This window comes from Epinephelus lanceolatus, chromosome 3 (assembly GCF_041903045.1).
Source record: "Epinephelus lanceolatus isolate andai-2023 chromosome 3, ASM4190304v1, whole genome shotgun sequence".
In the NCBI taxonomy this organism is placed as follows: domain Eukaryota; kingdom Metazoa; phylum Chordata; class Actinopteri; order Perciformes; family Serranidae; genus Epinephelus; species Epinephelus lanceolatus.
This window is the reverse complement of record NC_135736.1, coordinates 7,034,000-7,056,980: the sequence shown is the minus strand read 5'-3', so window position 1 is coordinate 7,056,980 and position 22,981 is coordinate 7,034,000. Positions and strand designations below refer to the sequence as shown.

General features: G+C 39.9%; 1 protein-coding gene and 2 non-coding genes across 4 annotated transcripts in view; 1 reads left to right on the top strand and 2 right to left on the bottom strand.

Moving 5' to 3' along the window:
* Positions 1–5,354: 5,354 nt before the first annotated feature.
* trnak-uuu (transfer RNA lysine (anticodon UUU)) lies at positions 5,355–5,427 on the bottom strand. Its single transcript has one exon. It is a non-coding gene; the product is annotated as a tRNA-Lys (tRNA).
* A 1,413-nt stretch (positions 5,428–6,840) lies between these two features.
* On the bottom strand, positions 6,841–6,913 carry trnat-ugu (transfer RNA threonine (anticodon UGU)). Its single transcript has one exon. It is a non-coding gene; the product is annotated as a tRNA-Thr (tRNA).
* Positions 6,914–7,703: 790 nt separating this feature from the next.
* LOC117255349 (E3 ubiquitin-protein ligase DTX4-like) overlaps positions 7,704–22,981 on the top strand; it is a 38,910-nt gene continuing 23,632 nt past the window's right edge. Inside the window, exons 1-2 of one of the 2 annotated variants that reach the window (XM_033624150.2) lie at positions 7,704–8,058; positions 9,224–9,450. In XM_033624150.2, coding sequence (XP_033480041.1) covers positions 9,240–9,450 — 211 coding nt within the window. In that variant the 5' untranslated portion in view covers positions 7,704–8,058; positions 9,224–9,239. Of the gene's footprint in view, positions 8,059–8,427; positions 8,929–9,223; positions 9,451–22,981 lie in introns of those variants that run through there. The other variant, XM_033624149.2, reaches the window with a different exon arrangement.

The window sequence follows — 22,981 nt, the reverse complement described above, 5'->3', positions numbered from 1 at the left end:
GTATTGTATTCACATGTTCACGTCACAATACACAGGTCCCCACCTTAATATATAATATACATAAAATATTGGTAAAAGTTCCTTTTTAAAAATGACAACGCCACAACAAGCACGCACCACCATCTGAACAAGCATCAGCTAATGTAATCATAATTATAAATAAACTACGACCAGTTCTAGTATTTCAGTGTACTGCAGCTCTGCATTTGGTTTGTGCAAGTGGTGTTGCTGTACCCCGGCAGAAGCCATTGCCTGACTGCTGTGGGTATGTACAATCAATGTCAAACATTGTATCATGTCCCAGGTTCAGCCTGGGGGCCAATTGTGGCCTGCAGACCGATTGTTAAATGGTCCTCAGCTTGTCTTTGAAAATATACTATATGACTAACACAATAGTGATTAATCAAGCATGATCACTTTGCTTTTTTTTCATTTACTTTGCAATGGCAACAACAAGTAGGAACTATGCAGGCGGAACAAATGTTTTCATGAACAGATGGTAAAAAAGCAAACAAACTAATACTCACCTGCAAAATGTCACCAATATTAACATGTAGCCTATAAATCACAAGAGACACAAAATGACTTCAAAGAGATACAAAATGATCACACACAACATCCCCACAAAAAGACACAAAAAATTGCATTCTGACTACAAAGAGAAGCAAAACAACAACAAAATGAACAAAACCACCACAAAGTCTGTGTGTCTTGGTCCAGAGTAGGAATGGTGGTGGGGCCTTGTCTGTGCCCAGTTTCTCATACAGTAGTTCACCCATGGTGCTATCGTTGGATTTTGACAGTTTTTGTAAAGTGTGATGATAATTCTATTAACCATATCTGCTCGCAATGTTACACTACATTCCTGTCAGAACGGCAGGCTGTACACACCGTGTATTAGTGAGCAAACAGCCTGTAGGCCTACATTCTGTGCATTTTCCACTCACTAGCTTTGCGTAAAGATAGCATGGTTAATGTTTTCATCAGTTGTTGATGGGAAACTTATTGTTATAACACCTTACTAATAATGCATGCAAAGGAAACTTTAATGTCAATACATCATTTTGCACTGGGAATGTAATTGTGGATGTAGAATTTTGCAGTGTCAGTAATTACCTAGATTGGAAACAAATGTTTTGGGTAAAAAATGGCTTATTTATGTGTACTAATCAATCAAACATCACTAATGTTAGCTATTGCTAAGTAACCTGCAGTTAACTAGCCACACATTCACCCAGCCACCAACAACAGTGCTAACAGGTGTATTCAGCTAATGTCTTTATTACATTATATTTGTTAGATAGCCAACACGAAGTCTGAGAAAAATGTCATCAATGTTGTGCTGCAGGTGCAATTTAGGATACATATAGACAGTAAAAGCTTTAATGTTTTGTATATTTGCATAGTAGACTGTATGTCTATACTTGCTTTTGGTAAATAATATAAAATATAATAAATATAAACATTTGAATTTCAAGGTTTGAATTTATTTGCCCCCCAAAAAACATGTAGACTCATGGTTATGACCTTGATCTTCAGTTAGTATGTAGTAACTCATATTACAAGGGTTACTTTTCCTCTGATTGGCTAGTATTCGTTGCTTGGTAAAAAATGTCACGGTAAGCCAATCAGGGGCAGAGGAGGGCGGGACACGCTTTCACTCTCTTCGGAAAAACAGAAATTCGCGTGCTAGACAATTACTGTCTGGCGAATGATGTAATATAAACATTTGAATTCGGTTAGCTGTTCAGTTAGCACAGATAAATTTTCCACTGTCAGGTGGCTTTACTCACAACGTGGAAAGTTTTAGAATCCCACCTCTGACATCAGCTGTTGTGCACGGGACTTCTGAAGTAAGCTAGGCTATGTCTTGAAGTGCGGAGATGGAAATCACGTCACACGATAAAGAATCCTCCATTTTGGCGTTTCACTGAACTTCAGCAGGTGAGTGCAGAACATGAAACTGTTTACATTAGTGAAGGAAGAAGTGAGTGTTGTGGACTTTGGTGGAGTCTGCTACCTAACGTGTTAAAGACTAATTAAACAACAACGAGCACGTTCATTGAACCTGAGTGTGGGGGATGGGTGGGGGCTTCTGTCCATCGCTATACTATATGAAACCCAGATATATTTTCTTGTATATAACCCAAAACCCAGATATATTTTCTTGTATGTAACCCACAAAACCACATATAGCTACAGTAAGGATGTACAAATTCATAATATAAGTGAATGTGTTTATGATAATGACTGCAAAACAGTGGAACTCTATGTTCTACAAGTGACTCAGAGGAAAAATATAAAAAGAGAAATGAAGAGGAACTAGGATCGATCCCAGAGGGACACCAGAAGAGTGGGGGGCCGTAGAGAAGGAAACTCCACCAACTGCCAAAGTAAAACCTCTATCAGAACTTATGTCAAAATTGCTTGGCATGGCTTTTTATTCAAGAGTAATATGGAATTTCAAGGAAACAGGAGAGATCAGCCCTACTTTGTAAAGTTGCCCACTTTTTTTTTAATGTTAGTTAACAATATTATTTCAATCAGTATCAAATGTTTTTTAAGATTAAAATCAGCATGCTTTGGTAAAGTCGATGTCCATTTGATCCACCCTGGGGTTTATCATCATACCTGGTTTTTGGATGACAATTTTGCCTGCTGCTGAAATCCAACATGTCCAGTATGGTTCAACAGTCACTTTTAGCTGTACCATCTGTAGAGGGCATAAAACGTATAAGTATTGGGCACATGACATAAGTATTAAATTCTAAAACTGGGGGGAATAAAAACTATCACCAGGAATGCAGACCAGACCATAAATAGCAGCTTATCACCTGACTCCTCTTGAGATGCAAAGTTGGAAATGAGTATACATGCTGCTGCTGAGACACACATGCATGTTGTGCCTCGTTAAGCTTGGAAGAAGGGAAAACTCTGCATGTTGTAACTACAGAACAGTGAGTATTATTTGATATGTCTTCATCTGACTACAACATTTTCTCTGGGTTTCAGCTGAGCCGTCATTTCTCAGTACTGTCAGTGAACTGATCTCTGGTACTGAGGACCACTATTTCTGAGGACAGAGACCTGGGGCTGTGCTGCTGTATTGCCAGTGTGAACACACTTTTAATAGATGGGACAGGAACCATGCTTCAAGGTAAGAGAATATATTTTGCATTGTGGTAACTTTTTTTACAGCAAATCTTGAGGTTCCTCTTTAACACCTAGAGCCCTATTATGTTAAAATGTTAAATTTTACTCTGACGCAAGTATTTCAGACAAGTTTACATGCCAGTCAAAGCAAATTTACACCATGTAACTAAGCCTGTCAGGCAGGAATTGTTCTTCATGTCATGCATAATTGCTTGTAGGAAGTACAATTGCCTTCCCTTAAAGCCACAGATTTCCCTGCATGTTTATCACCTGTAGCTGCAGGCAAATGCACTCTGCATCACCCACACAGCACCTTTCTGTGAGGCTTGCAGGACATCCTCAGGCTTTGGCCAGCACACTCTTCTTTTAATTAGGATACATCAGATTGTATTTTAGAGGTAAATATAAATATTTCTAATCAACGTGTCATCAGGTCCCTCAAAAGAGCTGGGAAAAAAATATGTTCCCCTCAATAGTCAGTGTTAAACTGACTCCAAAACGCACTGCTTAGTGTTCACTGAACTCCTCCAACTTTATGTTGGTGTATTTGTCCACCCACAACTGTTAAAACAACAGATCAACAGATGCGTGCAGCTCATGAGAGCGTGCCAGGGTAGGCCTGTTCGGTATCATCCGCGCCATGCAGCGTTTATGTTTCTGATGGCTATATAATATTTCAGAAGTCCAGCCACTACTGGACATATGTTTTAAATATCCATATCATAGCCACATTTAAATAGCAATAAAACACTGAACATTAAATTACTTGAAAAGTACTTGAAAAATGAAGTGTAGTGCATTTAACAGAGTGACTAATCAGAGGTTTATTGGCAGAGACAAAGGAGGGAAAGGACTCGCGCCAAGCTCTCTGTCCGCCATCTGGCTCGCTGTGGTGGATTGAAGAGATTCTCTTATCTGTTCTATGAGGAGACCCCAGGTGTTTTAGAGGTCTTCCTGGAGAGCGTGATCCATGATGGTGTCATCTAACCACACCAAGCTTGCTAAGAGGAAGATCGTGACTGCTCTGGATGTGGCGTATGCTTTTAAGAGACTTAACGTTTTGGTGGATAAATAGGTGCGTTGGAAATTGATATCCTAGAAGCTTGTCTGCATAATATAAGCTCATTTTTAAGTCGTCTTGGCAACATAGGTCAACATATCTTATTGGTCATACAATATTAGGCTATCTAATATGCTATTAATTTATTTATTTATTTTGCATATTTCCCTCTGGACATTTTGACCGTTGATATTTTCATCTGCCGGACAACTACCCATCAAAAAGCTGGCATATGCAGACTAATGTAAACCCTGATGTCATCTACATTTGTCTGATCAACTCAAGAAAAACATTGTTTGTTGAAGTTGCCTCATCACTATTACAGGTGTAAAGTATAAACCAGTGTTTTTCTGCTCTTGTCAACAGATCTTTAACTGTAGGCTACATCCAACATGTATAGTAAGTATAGTACAGTATTTTATGTTATCTTCTCTATCTCTGCGTATTCTCTGTGCCTTTACAGGACTCTTTAAGTAGTTATAATGAAATACAGATAGTAATACTAAGTGTAAGATAATGTTTACCAATCAAGCTCCTACATTTGAGTGCAAATTGCGACCCGCTGTTGATTCGTCCAGCACAAATTAAGCATATGTCTACCACACTTAAAGACCTACCAAGACATGCAGCATAATACAACCAGAGGAAATACAGAGCCCCTTTTTTCAGGGGAAGTCTGATAATATGAGGACACATGGAGGTGTGTTTTCATTAAATACAATATTGACAACCAGGCATTAAAAAAAACAGTGAAAGTCATTTCAGGCTCTTTTGGTTTCTCTTTTACCACTGATACTGTGTGGTTGTGGGTTTTGGGCAGCTGATTGATCATGGTGCTGACTGTTTACATTACCCACTGCAAAGCAGAGTCAAACAAGGAGACCACCAACAAGAAGCACACTGCTAACAGCACCCAAAAACACAACACCAACCGTAGCTAATGCAGTAGACCTTTTTAACAGCAGACATTTGAACATGTCCCAGCTGGAAATGTAGTTTTTGCTCACAACATTTGTAAAGGCTCTAAAACATCCACACTAAATGGAATGCAGCTTTGATTCATGATTTTAACCATGGCTGTGCTTGAATAGTGTAATTAAAATAGAATTATAGAACAATGAAGGAAGACGCAAAAATTCTCCGCCCGAACAGGGACTTGAACCCTGGACCCTCAGATTAAAAGTCTGATGCTCTACCGACTGAGCTATCCGGGCTCTTACAGAGTGTCACATGACCACGCTATATGTATTTTTCTCAGGCACTACTGTTGTAGTTGTCATGTCTTAGTTCAGCCCGTTTGCCTGTTCAACAACAAAAAAAAAACATCTCCAAGCCCAGTCTGCAATGACAGAAATCATTAAGGAGAGTAATGTAGGTAACGAAGGAAATGTATTTGTAGGATTTACATTTAGGTTACTTCAGTAACTTACTTCCCACCATACCAGTGCTAAAATCATTTGCTGTATGCTATTGGATTGATACAGACAATACAAATTTGAAATCTGGCTAACATTATCCACAACTTATAGCTCTGATACATATTTATTTTCATAAGAATAGAGTACCATTTAAATTTTTTGAATGAGAAACACCATAAAAGATAACTTTAGGACTTGCGGTGCTTTACCCTTGTCTAAAACTTCTCCTTTTCTATTAGCTTAACTAAATTATTTATGGCAGGCAGTAAGGAAATTGTTTGGTTAAATGGAATAACCCTAGTTCTGAACTGAGTGAGGTATCTTACTGAGGGTAGCCCCTTCTTACATGACCAGTCACAAAAGCTTCACTACACTACTATGATAATCTGTACTTTTAAGTCTGAGGCCATGGTTCTGTGGATTGCCCCCTCTGGGTTGGGAGAGAGTTACTCCCCCAAGCAACGCAGTTCAGGTATCTGGGGGTCTTTTTTACCAGTGAGGGTAAAATGGAGCAAATAATGGACAGGTGGGCTAGTGTGGTGTCATCAGTGATGCAGGTGCTGTGCCAGACTGTTGTGGTGAAGAGGGAGCTGAGCCAGAAGGCAAGGCTTTTGATTTGTGATGTCTGGAGTATGTTGGATGTATTGTAGCTCCTTGCATAATGAGGAAAAATGGCTTTAATTGCTTAATTGCTTAAGTAATATATTAGAACTGTCTTATTTGTTGCCACAACAAATTACATGTAATAAAACTGTTAAAATAAGTATCTCATTTCATCTACCTCCTAAAATGGAAGTAGTCTGAAATGAAGTCTTAATGAATTCTTGACAACAAATGTTTTTGAATTTTTATGATGATAGTAAATCTGAACTAAACTTGAATCTTTGCTTCTGTAAAAAGCTGAAATGAAAAATATAGTGTTAATTCTACAGTGCTGTTGAGGTGTTTTTGAGCAAATATCATGCTGAATAAATCGTTTTCTGTAGCCAGCTATTAAATTTATGTTGTATAATGTTTTTGTTGTTGAGATAGTTTTGTGTTTCTGCTTTGGAAGGTGTTCTTTACAGATTGATGTTTGTTTTGTGTTTCTGCTTTGGAAGGTGTTCTTTACAGATTGATGTTTGTGAATGGTTTTAAAAACAAAACCTGGCCACGTTTTTACCACAATGTGTGGAGCAGTGATACATCCAACAAAGAAAAATGTTCACAAGGCCCCTGCGAGATTTGAACTCGCGACCCCTGGTTTACAAGACCAGTGCTCTAACCCCTGAGCTAAGGAGCCTGTGATGAAGAAAAGTGACGTCACAATCGAATTTATTGTTGACACGCGAGCGTTTCATAATAGTGTTCTGATAGTGCTATTCCATAATAGTGTTCGGATTTATTTTTGTCAACATTTTTCCAGTGTTAAAAAAGGGGGAAACATTAAGAACAAGCTCGGCCACGGAGTGCATGCTGGGACACGTGCTGAGCAGTGACACAACATTGCCAAAACTGAATGAGCAAGTTATGAGAATTTTTTTTTTAATAATAATAAAAGAAAAAAGTCAAGCGACGAGCACACATGTAATTTATTAGCATTTATTGACGACATAATATTGAGTACGCGCCCTCTGCCTGCGCTGCATTTAACTGGCATAATGTCGGCTTTAACCTGCTTTAAAAATAATGTTAAGTTTCCCATTTATCCACCAGGTGGCAGCATGTGACCACCCTCAAGAAGGGCCTACACTGTTGACTTTACTCTTAGTAAAAGAAACTGCCAGTCACTGACTGTGTAAGTGGGCAAAAATAAACTTTATTAAGCGTTATTAGAAAATAAGTATCATTATAGGAGCTTGCCTTTAAAATTATCTTATAAGTGTAAAATAATGGCAGAAAAAAAAGTTTTTAGAAGTCAAACAAAACTATGTCAAATAGGCCATGCTGTATTAAATAGCCGTCGGTGGTGTTGCACGGTGCGTGGATCAGCAGGGGGAGGCATGAAATGTTTAAACAGACCGTTCTTCTGTTGGTTGTTCTCCCCCCATCCCGATGTTACGGGCGTGGTGAGGGGCCGGAGCCGGCTGCTGTCCCCCCACTCTCCTCTACAGCCTCATACCAAGTTTTCCCATGGTAAGGTAGAGATGGACGCGAATGGATAGCGTCAGGATAAACATGGCAGAGTTTATTTCAACGAATCATGGATGTACCATGTTCCTACTCTTAATCCTTTAGAGGGAATCTAGTTCCTCTGTTTGGACTTTGCATCTTATTATAAAGACAAGTAAGGGGGATTTATTTTGTAGAAGGAGAGGAAATAAAGAGCCATGGTGGAGCCGAGAGGACGAAAGGGGAGATTTAATTCGTCAAGAGGTCTGTGACGATCCTGGATTTTGTTCCAAGTGTCCTGGACTAGAGAGAGGACGCAGAAGTTCATATCAACAGGTGAATGTTTGATTCATTTCCTGCTCTTTCTGTGCAGTAGTGGAAAGGGCTCTGCATGAGTAAACAGATAAATAAACTTGTGCATATATACTAAACATGTGCTCAAATACAGCGTCAGTACCATCAGTACAAACACTGAAGTAAAAAGTGGAAATAAGAGAAACGTGACATTAGTTCAGTCGGTGCAAATGACTAATAATAACATAAAAACATCGCCGTGGACCCAAATATATACGGTACAGTTTACTAGTGACATTTTGTTAACGGTATATATCCCCAGTGTTGTGTTGTGTTCCTGGGATGCAGACCAGTTGAACCTGTTCTGATCTGACCCGGGTTGCAGAGTGGTTACTACTGAGGTTGCGCTGTTGGAAGCCACTACTTTTTCAACATTTCGGTAACGTTACGCTACGCCTCAAACTACAGGAGAAAAACACACACTAGCTGTTGCTATCTACACTCTGGCGAGGCTGGTTCTGTCGGGATTTATATGTAGACATATTTGACTCACGCTCTACGAGGAATAACAAAGCTTTATTTTTTAAAAAACGTAATTTTTCCCCACACCGAGGCGATTTCTTCCTCCGAGGCGAGAATCCCACAAAAGGCCGTCGCTGGAAATCAACGACTCGTCGGAGAGGCTATCGGTTTGTCTGGAGCCAGGACTAGCAGAGACAAACGACACTTTAGGCCGCTTCATTGCCGGTTTGTTTCGCGGCTGGTGTAACGTTAACGTCGTATTACGGTGTTATAACAAGGACAACCGAGCGAGGACCGTGATTTCCCTCTCCGCTTGGCCATGCGAGGAGCTCGGGTCTTCACTGAAGAATGTTTCGCCTTCCCCCGGCGTTAGCTCTGCCGCGGCTCCATGTAAGATATAAACCTGGCTTTGTTTTAGCTGTGGGGTTATGGTCGGCCTGTATGAATTTATCACGAGGGAAAAAACCACCCTTTCATCCAGAAAGGGACATATTAGAAATGATATCGGAATAAACAGGCTGTTGTGTGCATATGGCACCTTGTTTGCAGTGTTGTTGGCCTCTGCCTTAAGCAGACAGGCTTTATTTTGGCAAACAAATTTCTCACTCATCTCCGAGGGGCTTGGCGATACTTCTAGCTAACAACGAGTGTTTTCCTGGTATTTCATCGTTCATTTCTCCACCAGGGCCAACAGTAACAACATGCTCCTGGCCTCTGCCGTGGTGGTGTGGGAATGGTTGAACGAGCACGGCCGGTGGCGGCCCTACAGCCCCGCCGTCTCCCACCAGATAGAGGCTGCTATCCGGAGCAGCGACCCACGCGGAGGGAGCGTGGTCCTCGGCCAGGTGGACAGCCGGCTCTCGCCGTACATCATAGATCTCCAGTCCATGCACCAGTTCCGACAGGACACAGGTAAGACAAGGGAGGTGCTGGGAGCTAAAGAGGAAGAGGTTGCACTGTGCAAGCGTGTCATCTTTGGGGCTTTTAAGTGGACTTCCAGGACCATAAACTCCCCTTGTAATAGAAGACAGTGCCAGTACTAGCTTAAAATGGTATTATGGCACCATGGGGTGTTGTGTATTACTGTACAATCTGCTTCTGTGGCATCTGTGTGTTGTTTGCTGCTTCATGGTCATGACTTTCCTTAACACCTTAATGGATAATTGGTATTTGTTTTAACATGGACCCTATTTTCCCATGGTTGTGTGTCCAAGTGACTAATAAGATCAATGATTTTTGCTATCGGTCCAATATTGAGCGAGAGCGCTGCAGCCTGCAACGCGAAACAGGCTGCAATATTACCTTGACCTCGTCGCAGATGTGCCCTGTCAAGTTATGTCCAATAGAAGTGCACGTTTCTGCTACTGACAGGCTCAGATTGTTATTCTAAGTGTCTGACAGCATTATGGGAAGCATTCCTATGAGATAGACCATTTCGTTAAAGAGTGAAATTGGTAGCATTCCTATGAGATAGACCATTTCGTTAAAGAGTGAAATTGGTAGAGGGAAATCTACCAGACTCAATATAAATAAATAGTAATTTTGTCATCGTAAAACGCACTTAATTCAGAGTCAACAAAACTCACAAAAGCCTGCTTGGTTTGTATTTTCACTGTTCCAGTAAATCACCTGCTCTGAATTGGTTAAAATAAACATGTCATTAAACCAGTTAGATGTAAAAATCTGCTGGCTCCACACACTCTAAAATGTATGTTTATTTGAATGGAGTCTGGTGGATTTGACAATGGTGATTTTAGGGCTGTTTCAAGATAAACAAAAAGGATCGTACTTTTTTAAGGTCTATCTCTGTATGGATCCTTTCCAAAGTGGTGAGACACTTGCAATAATCTGAGCCTGTCACTGACAAATACAAGCATTTGTAGTGGATGTAAATAGACGGTGCGAACATGCCCCAGCTGGTTACACTGCAGCCTGTTTTGCTGCTGCCGATGCAGCCCTCTCGCTCAGCACTGGACCAAGTTCAAAAACTGTTATTCTCATTAGTCACTTAAACACAAAAATATGGTAAAACAGGGTCCAGGCTGAAATACTGCAGATATGCTTAAAATAATCGTTGACCCAAAAACAAGCCACTACGCATCTACACTGTGTGGTACAAGATAAAGGTGTAATGTCTTCTGAGAGGCAGAGTCATACTTCAGTGTATTATTTGGGATTGAGTCAAATTGCCCTGTCACAAATGACCCCAACTCAGTTTTCAGAGCTGAGCACTTTGTATTTCTGACTGAAACTCTAATATATCAGGCCAAATGTAGACTGCAAAGTACCACATCTGGGTATTTTCAGTGTAGCTACATTGAAGTTTGATTAGTCTTACCAACTCATACAGAGCTAAGCTGGTCCAAAGACTTGTGGGGCTTTGGTCAAAGTAGGGGGTGATCGCTTCTGTCAACAAAGTCAATGAAGACAGTTAATAGCATGGACTGATTGGTTAAAGGCCCAATTTTTATATATTTTTTTTAAAATGACTGATTGGGAATTTAAATTCAAATAAACCTACATTAACACAAGCAACTCTAAAGTTTGAGTAAAAGAAGAAAAAATAGCTTTTTGTTGGTTTAACAATTTGTTATTGCACCAACTTTTCTAAACAAAGCCATAACATAACCAGAAAACATGCATAACTTTGTTGGCCCCTTTTTATTCTCACAAAGTCACTACTATGGACTCAGGTAAAACCTGCAGATGGGTTATAGAGAAAGAATTTCTTGAACTTATCAACTTGAATTAGTTTCTTTGCAGTATCCCATAACATAGTGATTGGATAGTTTTCTCTGGGCAGGAAAATGTGGCCCTATATACTGTGTTCATTCAGTTTAAATGTGATTACAGTCTAACACGCATTAAAGGTACCTCATGTGTTGTGTAGACAGGTCAAAAGACCTCTGATTGAAAATGGCATCCATAATCACGAGCCTAGTTGCATGCAAGGCCAGGCTGATATGGCAGTATCAGAAAGCAGTATTACAACATCAGGTGCTATTTTGTTATTTGCCCATATCCACCAATACTGTTGGGGATTTTTTGGTTTTAAATCAGTCAATGGTGCAGTAAAAAAAACCCATTAATTTAGTGTCTACATCAGATAAATTCTTAATCTTTTGTGGAACTACTGTCAGTCAAAAAAAGAGAGAAAGTGTGTGTGTGTGTGTGTGTGTGTGTGTGTGGGGGGGGGGGGGGTTGGTGATGGTGATGGTGTGGAGCAGCTGCAAATGACCATCGCACCACTGAGTAAGCTGCATTCTTTAGCCCTTATCCACAAGCACTACACACACATGCAGACACACAGCCACACAGCAGCTGTACACTCCTGACCTGAAGAAAACGAAAGAGACCTTGATTCTGTGGAAAGAATGGAATATTTCAAGGCCTGATGAGCAGAGACTTCACTTTAGTTGTTCTCCTCTGTAGCCCCCCCTTCTTCCCCTCTAGCTCTCTCTCTCTCTCCCTCTCCCTGGGGTCTCTTACCCTCTCCCCTTTCCTCTCCCTCTCTTGTACAAGTTTTAAGTTTCGTCAATAGGCAAAAGTCCCAAGGGCCTTTCGGTATTGGCTGTGACATGGGAGAGACAGAAAGATAGAAGTGTGTGTGTGTGTGTGTGTGTGTGTGTGTGTGTGTGTGCAGTGGGGGGTTGCAGAAGGAGTGGGAGTGGTTGTTGCAGAGTGAGTGAGATAATTGAGGAGTCTGTATTCTCCCTCTGTCTTTGGCTCCTCCACCATTGTTGGATTTTGTCAAACAGATGTGAGTTGCTCCACTGTGGCTACGAGACACACATGGGAGGTGAAAGTGAGGATGATGGGAAGGAGGAAAGATGAAGAAAGCAGTTTTAATAGCGATTTCTAGGTTGGCAAAATACTGGGACTCTGACACTCCAATATTAAATCTTGTATTCTTCCTAGCTGCTTTTAATTTGCAAGGCACAATGTACAAAACATCCACGTAAAAAGGTTCTCCTTTGTTTTAGCCAGCACTGACCGTTTGTTTTTGTTATGAAACTTGTTGCTAATTTACAGACTGTAGTGCTTAAGTTACTGTGGACTTTTGCATGCATGTCTGTATGAGTTAAGACATGCACACAGGAAACATGGGGGAGAGAGAGGTATGACACACCAAAATATGTCATTAGCAATGGATAATTTCGTCAACGTTTTGCTATCTGGGTTCCCCAAAAAATAATGCTGTGTATTTACGGTATGATTTATACAGTTTTTCAACATGTGATTACGTGGATTATTTAGCCATGGACGGATTATCAAATTATTTTGATTAGTTTGAATTTATGATTTGCACAATGTGTAAAATGCATAGACTGTATGAAATAATAGGCATAGCCATTGTGACTGAAGCATTTTGAATCCTCGAGTTTGGCATTTTAACTATCACCATGTTGAGGTAACACCTTGCAGACAGCCTGTCACTCAGAGCGGCTCTGCCCTTAATTATGCATAACTTAAGCCTTAATAAAATATAAATGGGTGAGTTATAAAAAATTTCAACCCCTGCACAGTTGTCATGAAGGTGCAAATTAGCCATAGAGATCCAAACTGTTATTTTTCCCGTGCCAGTCTGTAAACTTTATTTGTAAAGTTTGGCATTGTAACAGGGGGTTCTGTGGGGATTGACTCACATTTGGAGCCAGCCTCAAGTGGCCGTTTGAGGAACTGCAGTTTTTTTTAGCGCTTTAGCATTGTTTTCATTATTCTGCTGCAGAGGTTGCTGCCTGGCAAAATGCCTATGGTCAAAGTTATTGCAGCACCCACAAAATGTTATTTTCAGTTAAAAAACTAACACAGATGTTAGCTGCATTAGTTGTTTTTAGTCATGACAGTCCCATAAAGTGGGACCCTAACTCTTAGTGAATCTAGTTTTCCCAGATATGAGAGGGACAGATGGGGACAGACGAGTTAAGTGATTCACCTGAGCAGTTCGGTCTGTCCGTATCTGCATGTGAGCTGACACTGCATAGTTAGCTGCTGGGAGATATCATTGTTATACACCAGGAGCAGATTATTATTATAAATATCAAAGTAAATGTCTGTGCTGTACTTACTGAAGATTCTAGTACTGCTAGTCCATAGCTGTATGGGATAACCAATACTTTTAGATATGCATAACGATGACAGCCTTAAAAGTGGTGCTGGTTGCTTAACTTCCCTGCACATAAGGACCTGAAAAAGAGACACACAAAATATTGACGTAAATATAGAATTGCCCCCAAGCCTGAAATATGTTTGGCTGTATTGCCCAGTAACTTCCCTAAAACTGAAACTTGGCTTCTGTACTCGCTGTAAGCAGATGTGTTTTAAGGGACTCTGTTTTTGTGTTCAACAAAACCAACAGAGTGGTGAGACTGAAATATTGCTGAGCACATCACATCAGTTTCAGTTTCTAAAATCTCCTAGTTAAACGTTTATGTATATGATAAAAGTGTTTTAAGCCTCTCAGCTGACAGTGTTGGATCAGGATTTCCAGTATTTAGGCTTGTGTCAAAAGTGAGAAGGATATTTAGTGTCTCTGAATGTTCAACATTTCATATTTTATGCTGCTCATCTACTTAGCTCCTCTTTTCAGGTTATAGCCACTTGTTGCACACAGGGCTTGTAGACTGTCAGACATGCTCACGCAGTGTTAATGGGTTTTGCATGTAGGCCTGTCACAGTAATTACTTTTGTTGGATGATATGTTGTCCCAGAAAAAATTGCATTTCAGACTATTTTATGCCACCAATCTAATGATAATATAGTAGCATAATAATGCAAGTACAACCCTTGAAAGAGCAATGAACTTTTAATTCTTAAGAATATTCAGACATTGAAATTGAAATATGAAAAATATTCAACATAATTTAAAAAAGTAATTAACACCTGATAACATATACAAGAAAGTACATATAAAACTACCGTAACCTTTATAGGTTTTTTGAGAAAAAAAGGGATTCCCTTAGACAAGCTCAGCGAAACTATGGGAACATAGCAGTTTCCTTAAAAATCCAGCCGGTGTGCTACAGTCAGTTCCTGGGAATGGATTTACAGGGTGGAGGATGAAATTGTTGGAGGGTAAAACTACAAACGATGGACTTTTTGGCTCGTTGCCAGGGGTTGGCAAGCTAAGGACTATCAGGACTGTGCCTTTTCAACTTCAACGGTGCAGCTGCACGCTACTGGTAAGCTACGCTGTGTCGTCCTTGAAGTGTGGTATTATTTTTCTTCATCACACAAGTAGGCATGGGTGTAGAGAAAAAAGGGGGACACTCAAGTAATGGTGGGGAAGACCCTGCTGTTTATTCTGGTGCCATGTTGGCTAAAATGTTGTTTACATTCTTGCGTAAACAAATACACATTCAAACCCAACAGGCAATATCGGGGTTAGCAAAACGATTGAGGTCATGTCCATATATATCGTATGATAAATCGATAGTGTAATTATCGTGACAGGAAGCAAGCAGGTGGGACATTTGAGTCTGTGAGAAGGACAACAGATTTCGAGCACATTTTGACACAGCAGCAAGATGTACAAGTCTGTTTCTACAGTCATATTTTAAAGGAAATTTCAAACACCTGCCATCCATACCCCTCCCTGTGTCCTTATGAACTCTCCCATCATGCTGGTTCTCCCAGCACTGTCGGTTGTGGTTGGAGGAGAGCTGGTTTCCAGAATCATGGATGAAAGCCACGCAGACACTTCCTGCAACACAGATAGCACAAGCAATAAGTTGACAACATGCAATGTTAAGGAAACCCCTCAGCATGGTTTCTCTATGATAGCTTTGCGACAAGTGGGAGCCCATGTTCCCAGAGACCTTCACTGCTACTAGAGTTTATTGGTGCAGCTCTCCTGCATCGCACTTCCCAAAGATGACCTGTCAGACAGGATTGTCAGTAGTGTGGCGGTGGTCTTATTTCTTGGATTGTTTGACCTTCTGTAGGTGTCGCTCTTTTATGTGACTGTTGAGTCATTTCTGCTTTCATTGTTCATGCTTACAACTCAGTTCTTTTCCATCCCAAACAAACAAGAAATATAAGACATATTGCTTCCTGTGTACCAGAGGGTGTGACAGCTTTGAAGAACTGTTTTGAAAAACTGCTTTGTGGTATCAGTTTGCAAGAAAGTAGACAAAAAGAAGCATATTCATGCAAAAATGTCATATCATTACCTTCAACTTAACAGCTATTTGTGATCTCATGCTTTTTTTCTCAGACACAGATTTCCTGTTTATGGAAACATGAACAAGACTTACTCTGATCACATACATGCTAAGGGTACATACAGTTGTTTCTGAAAGGGAGAGAAAACACAGGGCTCCCTGTAGACTGAGAAGGAGACTGGAATCTAGATTAACTTTGTGTTCCTTTCAGCTTTAGAGCTCCACTTACACATGTGTTTGTTTTCACTTGCAGTTCTGTAGTCAGTACAGCAGAAAGTGTATTTGATATGTGTGTATGTATATATATGTATGATACACAGTATATTTATATATATAAAAAAAACACATATTAAGCATAGCGTTGTTTCCTTATGTCATATGAATATTTAGCTGACTGAATTCCAAGTGATAGAGCAGGTGTCCTGGTAGCAACATATGCATTTTACCAGTCCAAGTAAATTATGATAAATTGAATAAATACAACATATTAAATTTATCTTTTTAGTTTAGCATGAAGCAGGAGTTGGGAAGGAGGTGCTTGTCTTTAAAATTGATGTTAAACAGGAAAGTGTCACACCGTTAGCAGCAGCCTCCACCCCTTTGTTCATGGCACTTTTAAAGACTGACTTGCCATCAGTTTCTTTGAGGGGCGTTTTTCAAACTCTGAGGGCATCTTTTTTCCTGCTCCTGCAGCATGTTGCTCTTCTCGTTCCAGCTGGTCCTGCTGAAGGAGACTCATTCCCAGACCCCACAATGCCCAGGGGCGTTAGGGTCATTGGGGGGGGGGGGCAAGGGATGGATTGGGGTACTCCCTAGAGATGCAGGGAAGGGGGTGGTTTGTGGTCACAAGAGAGCAGGAGGAAGTGAAAGACTACATTTACATGCAGCACAACAAATCAGGTTAGTGGGACAAGTTGGGTTAGGGAAGGAAATTACAGAACAAGTTTACATGTGCCGCCGTAACTTACTGTAAAACCTGCACCAGCTAATTGCTGACACTGTCTGTCTGCTGGTAGCTGTTAAGCCTTTATGCTGAAAACAGCTGCCTCTAAACAGGCCTGATGAGAGCAGCAAGAATCAAACAGTAAAGTTAGCCTATTTAGACATTAAAAAAAAAGAAAATGGGTATTGTAGAAAAACATATGGCCTCCAAGTAAAGTGGTTTAACCACGGGTATTGTATTACCACTAGTGATGAAAATGTTGGACATAAGGCTAAGATCTATTTTTTAGACCTTCCTCGCATTCCACTGGTACATGATGGTATTTATGTAAAAAAAGAAAAAGAAAAAACAAAAGAAAAACATTTAAAGCAGGCTGCTGGTGATGGGAGTCACTGAAGTTTAAATGTCAAGAAAGGAACATGCATTTAATTAAAATTCACTGCATTAATACAGCAGCAAACCATTATTTGCTATGTAAATATATGGCGGCCTGAGCAGAGAATGAAATCATGCTCCTTCTGTATGTGTAGTAATCTGAGCTTTTCTGTTCTTTGTCGTGGGAGCTGGTCCAGCTGTGTGTGCATGTGAGTGCATGTGCGTCCCTGTGTCTGTATCCCATTGGCGAGCTAATCGCCATCGCTCTGCACTGCGCTCATGTGGTGGCTGCTGCCTATAATGCTGTCACGACCCACAGTGATGGAACAATGTGCATATTGAGTTTTTAACAAGTGATAATGCAGTTGGCTATATTAACTGATACTGAATTAATCAACTGATATCCTCCTAAATCCCATACGCTGGACCTTTAACAGTCCATTTTAGGTTGAACCTGCTGCTTGCAGCTATTTCTCATAGAGAATTTTTGTTACTGTAGTTTTGCATTATTTTACACATATAACAGGGACAATTTGAATTTACATGAAGTATTGCACTTGCAAAACCAGTATTTCCTGAAGGCAGTGTTGGATGCATTTTGGCTTTGACTGTTAAGGTTAGGGTCTCTCCTTCTTTTGTCTTGAAGCCTCTGCCTTATGTCGCCGCCTGATCTATCTCTCACTATCTCTTTCTCTTTTCTCCTCCATCACCATTTTCTCTCACACATTCTGTGAAGCTGAAAATTTACTCTGAACTCCACACTCTGGGGATTGGACTCTTTGAAGGTGAGACAAAGTAGAGACAAAGACAGAGAGAGAGCTGAAGGGAGTAGGCGACACGACAAAGTCGGAAGGGAAAGGGGTGAAAAAAGTGCGGAGAGGGCATCAGAAAGTTAAACAGCAAGGAAGAATATTACTGGAGGGAGATAAAATAAGACAAGATGTTGAGAGAATGAGACAGCTTGAAAGTCAAGATATAGAAAGGAGTAGAGGACAGGAAGAATGGAGGAAGATAAAAGTGACTTTGGAAAAAAGATGACAAGAGCTGACAGAGGAATTGAAAGGGGAAAATTAAAGAATACAGGCTTGTGTGAGGACTTTCATTTAGACAAGTTGGATTTCTTGAAACCGGAAAAATAATGAGTTGACAATGGACAATTTTGCTTGAGATACTGCATATAAAGATGAGTTTTAGTCTTAATAAAAATGAAAAAATGCATGCAGTCACCTATTTTGCTAATTATTAATATAATTAGTAAGGCAGATACATTAAACCTTTTGAACATGCTATTTCTTGATCAGAAAAACTAACTTAGCTTTAAGTTAGTGGACTGTATTCTGCCTATTCAGTCTGTTTTCTGCAGGGACACATCATAAATCACAAAAAATAGGGGGAAGGAAACCCAGAGAAAGGAAGATGAAAGAGGTAGAGGGTTCAGAGGGCAGCCCTTTCTCTCTATGTTGTTGTTGTGAAACTCTGCGTGTTGGGTTACTGTTACTGAGTACTCTGGGGGATATCACTCACTGGCTTCTTTGCAACACACACACACACACACACACACACACACAAGCAGTAGACTTATATGAAATCAAATAGTTATGCCTCAGAATTTCTTAGACCGAGTTCCTTTAAGCTCTCCAAACTCTAACCTAAACTTAGCCTAACTAATAATGACTGATGATTCTCATGTGATTGGGTTTAGGGGGGCGTACAGGGAGGCCAGAGAGAAGAAATGGAAAGACAGAAGCAGTGATGGTTGGGGGTTATTTTGTTTTGGCCGTCATTTTCATTCAACACTGAAGCTGCGTTAGTGGTTGCAAGAAGCAGTAAAAGTTTTTCCCAACAGAAATTGGCCCATCTGAATGGCCACTCCACCCAATTTTACATACGGACTTAGTTTACTTGCCAAGGTGACAAACCAGTTTGTGAAAACAGTGAGATAATGTCTTCTGTGGCTGTGGAGGGTGCTTTACAACACTGATGATGTCATCAGAAACTATGGAATTGCTTTATGGGAAATGTAGGATCCAGTATTGTTGTTCTTTAATGTTGTTGACGTCACTTTATTTTTTACAAAGCATCAGTTCAGGCACTGCTTCAGTCACCAGTACCGTTTCATAGGTATCATTTTAGCACTATTACCAGGCAAAAAACAAACAAATTGGACCATTCTTAAAATGAATTTATAAATGAAAAATATTGTCTGATGTAAGATCCCCGACTTCATGGAAATGCAATAATGAATTGATGGAATATCCTTTCAAGTGTAGTCTTTTTTTTTTTTCCTTTTTTTGATCCATGCTTATTGCTTTTTTCTTTTTCTTTTTCTTTTTTTTTTACCTGTGCTTTTCATAATGGATATAGCTAGGTAGGAAGCTATGTAGGGAGATGACGTTCCCATTCTTATTCTTGTCTGAGCTCTGATTGGTCAACAGTTTCCCCAACCAATAGATCATCATACATATATATATATGAGATATGGCTGGTGATTTAGAGGCCTTGAATCAGCCATGAAGAAAGGCTAATATATGCAAAAGGAAAATAAACTGTATACTTCACACAGTGATCAATTCATCAGCTTTTGACAGACTCAACTTTAATAGTTGATTTTTATGCCTTTTCTGCCAGCATACACCATGGCCAGAGTCGCTATGCTTAGGTTGGCCATCTGTTCATCCCATTCTCATGGATGTAGTATCTCAGTCACACCTCAAGGGAATCTCTTCAAATTTGGCACAAACGTTCACTTGGACTTAATTATGAACTGATTAGATGTGGGGGTCATAGGTCAAATGTCAAGGTCACTGTGACCTCTTCTGTCTCTTTCTTGTGAATGCAATATCTCAAGAATAATTTTGAATTTCTTAAAAATTTGGCACAAACGTCCACTTGGGCCCAACTGATTAGAATTTGGTGGTCAAGGTCATTGTGACCTTTCTTACGTCTCATTCTTGCAAATGCAATGTCTCAAGAAGATCTTGAATGAATTTCCTCAAATTTGACAAGTGTCATCTTGCACTAAAGGAGGAACTGATAAGAATTTGGTGGGTGAAGGTCAAAGGTCAAGGACACCTTGCCCTCACAAAGCATGTTCCTGGCCGTAACTCAAGAATTAATTTGCTAATTATGGGGAGACATTTGGTCAGATGCTGAATTGGTGACACTAATCTTGGGTGTCCATCTCAAAACTGTGCTGATTGTATAGATCTTCTGTGCTGCTGGGTTTAAGATATGTGTGAAACATTCATGTTTTCACAGACATGGATGTAAACTGTAACTGCAATCTGACTGGTTCACAGAGACACACAACCACAAGGTGGTAATTCTAGGGGTTGTTTTCGCATGTCCAAGAAGATGATTTATTCACCTCAAACCCACTGATGGAAGCATACCTTAACTCCACCACAAAAGTTACTGCATAATTGTCCTGACAGTTGTTTTGAAATATAGCTGTGCAGAAGTTGATTGAAGATCAGAGAATATGGTTTCCATTCATGTAGGGAAGAAACAAAAGAGGGGGGAGCAAACACCAAGTCAGAAACATTTAAATATATTGATGAAGTGTTAGAAAGAGAAGACAAAAGGAGAGAGAAGAAAAAAATAAAGGTGACAGCAACAGAAGAGATGATATCAGACAGAACGAGGGTGAGATATCAAGATAAACAAATCAAAAGTGGGAAACAAGTTAGGAACGGGGGGGTGATAAAAAAGGAAAGAAAACAATAGGAAGTTACGTGAGTGTCTGAAAGAAAAAGAAAGTTACAATTGCTGGAAGATTGTGTCTTGGTTCCTCCAGGCCAGCTTGACCTTTTAGATAATTTGCAAGCGAATCTTCTCTGTTTCAGTCTCTATGTTCTTCTCTTATCTCACGCTTCTGCTTCGTCTTTTAACTCTCTCTTCCGCCTCACTCCGATCCTCTCCTTATCTCTGAGAAAATGATCCCACTGCTTTCAATTCGTCTTCCTCCGGACTTCTCTGTCTTTGAGTTTCTGTTCTCTGTTTGAGCTGTTTTATCTCAGCATCAGCTTCATTTTTCTGTTGTGGGTGTGAACTTTTGCTGCAAATTCTTCTTATGTCCTTTTCAGAGGTGCCATTTTCATTTTATCTTTTAACCTTGATAGAGACTCGCATACTATATGAGTTTTGTCATTTCCTCAATCATCCGTCATCTCTCTTCTGCTCGAGGGTACTCAGGCCAGTTTGAGGGCGATGAGTAGAGAAGGGGAGCTAGAATTCAAGGAATATTTTAGAGAAGTGCTTTGAATTATCGTCGGGAAAATAGCCGTAATTTAATCTGATTTTCCTTGGGCAGGGTTCAGGCTAGGACAGAAATCATTCTAGATTCAATCTGGAAAACGTCATTTTCAATCACTGTACAAGTCTTCATTGTTGTGCATGCTAGCCTTTTTCCCTCTTAAAAAACAAAGGAGTGGGATTGAAGTTTCACTATTGCACAGATATTTTAATGTTTGCTTTTGCATTACAGCATTGTATATAATGTGTCTGGTGTCTCGTACCTTTGTAATAAATGGCAAAAAAAAATGACAGGTCTTTTACAATCTGTTAGAAAGGGTTCTTTGTCTGCTTTGCTCAAATGAGAGTTACTTATAGAGGAGAAATTTGTTTTGAGCATGTGGCCTGGTATTACACTTTGCCCCTTTAGATACACATATTTCCCATGTTTACTTTTGCTTTTAGCTCCTCACCACACACATAACAATAATTTCTTCACCCTCCAGATGTGTACAGTTCATTCTGTGGAAGTGTGTATGTACTTGGTTTTGTTAAATTACTTCAAACCATTTTCTGTTTTCTTTTCAGTAGGTTAGGGATAGACCACAGGCTCATTATTTAAAACACACACAGTCTGAGGAGTGTATAAATCCAGTGTGGCCACACCTAGACATGCTCCACTAGATTCCAACTGTGACTGACAAATGAAAGCAGCAACGGGCCTTGCGTTGATCCAAGTCTGACAGATGAAACATGTAAAAGGGGTGTGGAACTATGAGGGAGCAGTGGCATTAAGGCTTTTACTGTATTACTGTAAACAAGACATGGACATACATGCACATTATTTTTTCTTATGTACCATATAGTCCTACAGCTGTAACTTTAACAGCCTTTAATACCTGCTTTTATCTCCTAAGTCTTGGTTAATTTGTAGACATGGGGCACACCCAAGCACAGCTACATCACATCAACGTGATTACACAAACACACACACCCAGTCTCATGTGCTCACTAGCTCAGAGGGGAAACACCACCTAAATCAAGAATTCTAATATGTTATTTTCATGGCTGAGGAAAGTTCAATCAATAATTGGGAACATGAGCGACTCTGTCTCAAAGCCAGAAACCAGACAAGTCTCAAAGATGTGATGTCATAGGCTAGAGACAATGACTGGGAGACTGATTTTGTGGACCCACAGAATGTTTGTTTTCTTTTTTTATACCCAAATGAGCTTTATTTTATTGCAGTTTTCTCAGTTCTGAAACAGAAAACGTACCCATATACTCAGAACATTCCACCTGGCTGCTCTCAGTGTTATCTAGATTATCTTTAACCATTCATTGTCATTGGAGCACCTCCAGACTTTATATCATATGACAGAATACATTTGAGTTTTAGCACTCTAGCATTTGGATTTGAGAGGGAGTTGTTTATGCTTACATATATTTTTGGATGATCTTAGACCATAGGAATAACATGTATGAGTTTCGAAAATAGGCATGGTTCTTCTTTAAAAGTAGCACAGTTGAGAATGAAATGCGAGAAGAGTCTTTTGGTTTTATAATGGTTCCTCTGAATTGCTACCCATGTTAAAAAAAAATCAGGGTTTCCAAGATCATGAAATTCCTGGAAAAGTTATGAAATTAGAAAAACTGTTTTCCAGGCCTGGGAATGGATTGGAATGAATAGAATGTTTTGGGGAAAAAAAGAAAAGAATATACATAGTTT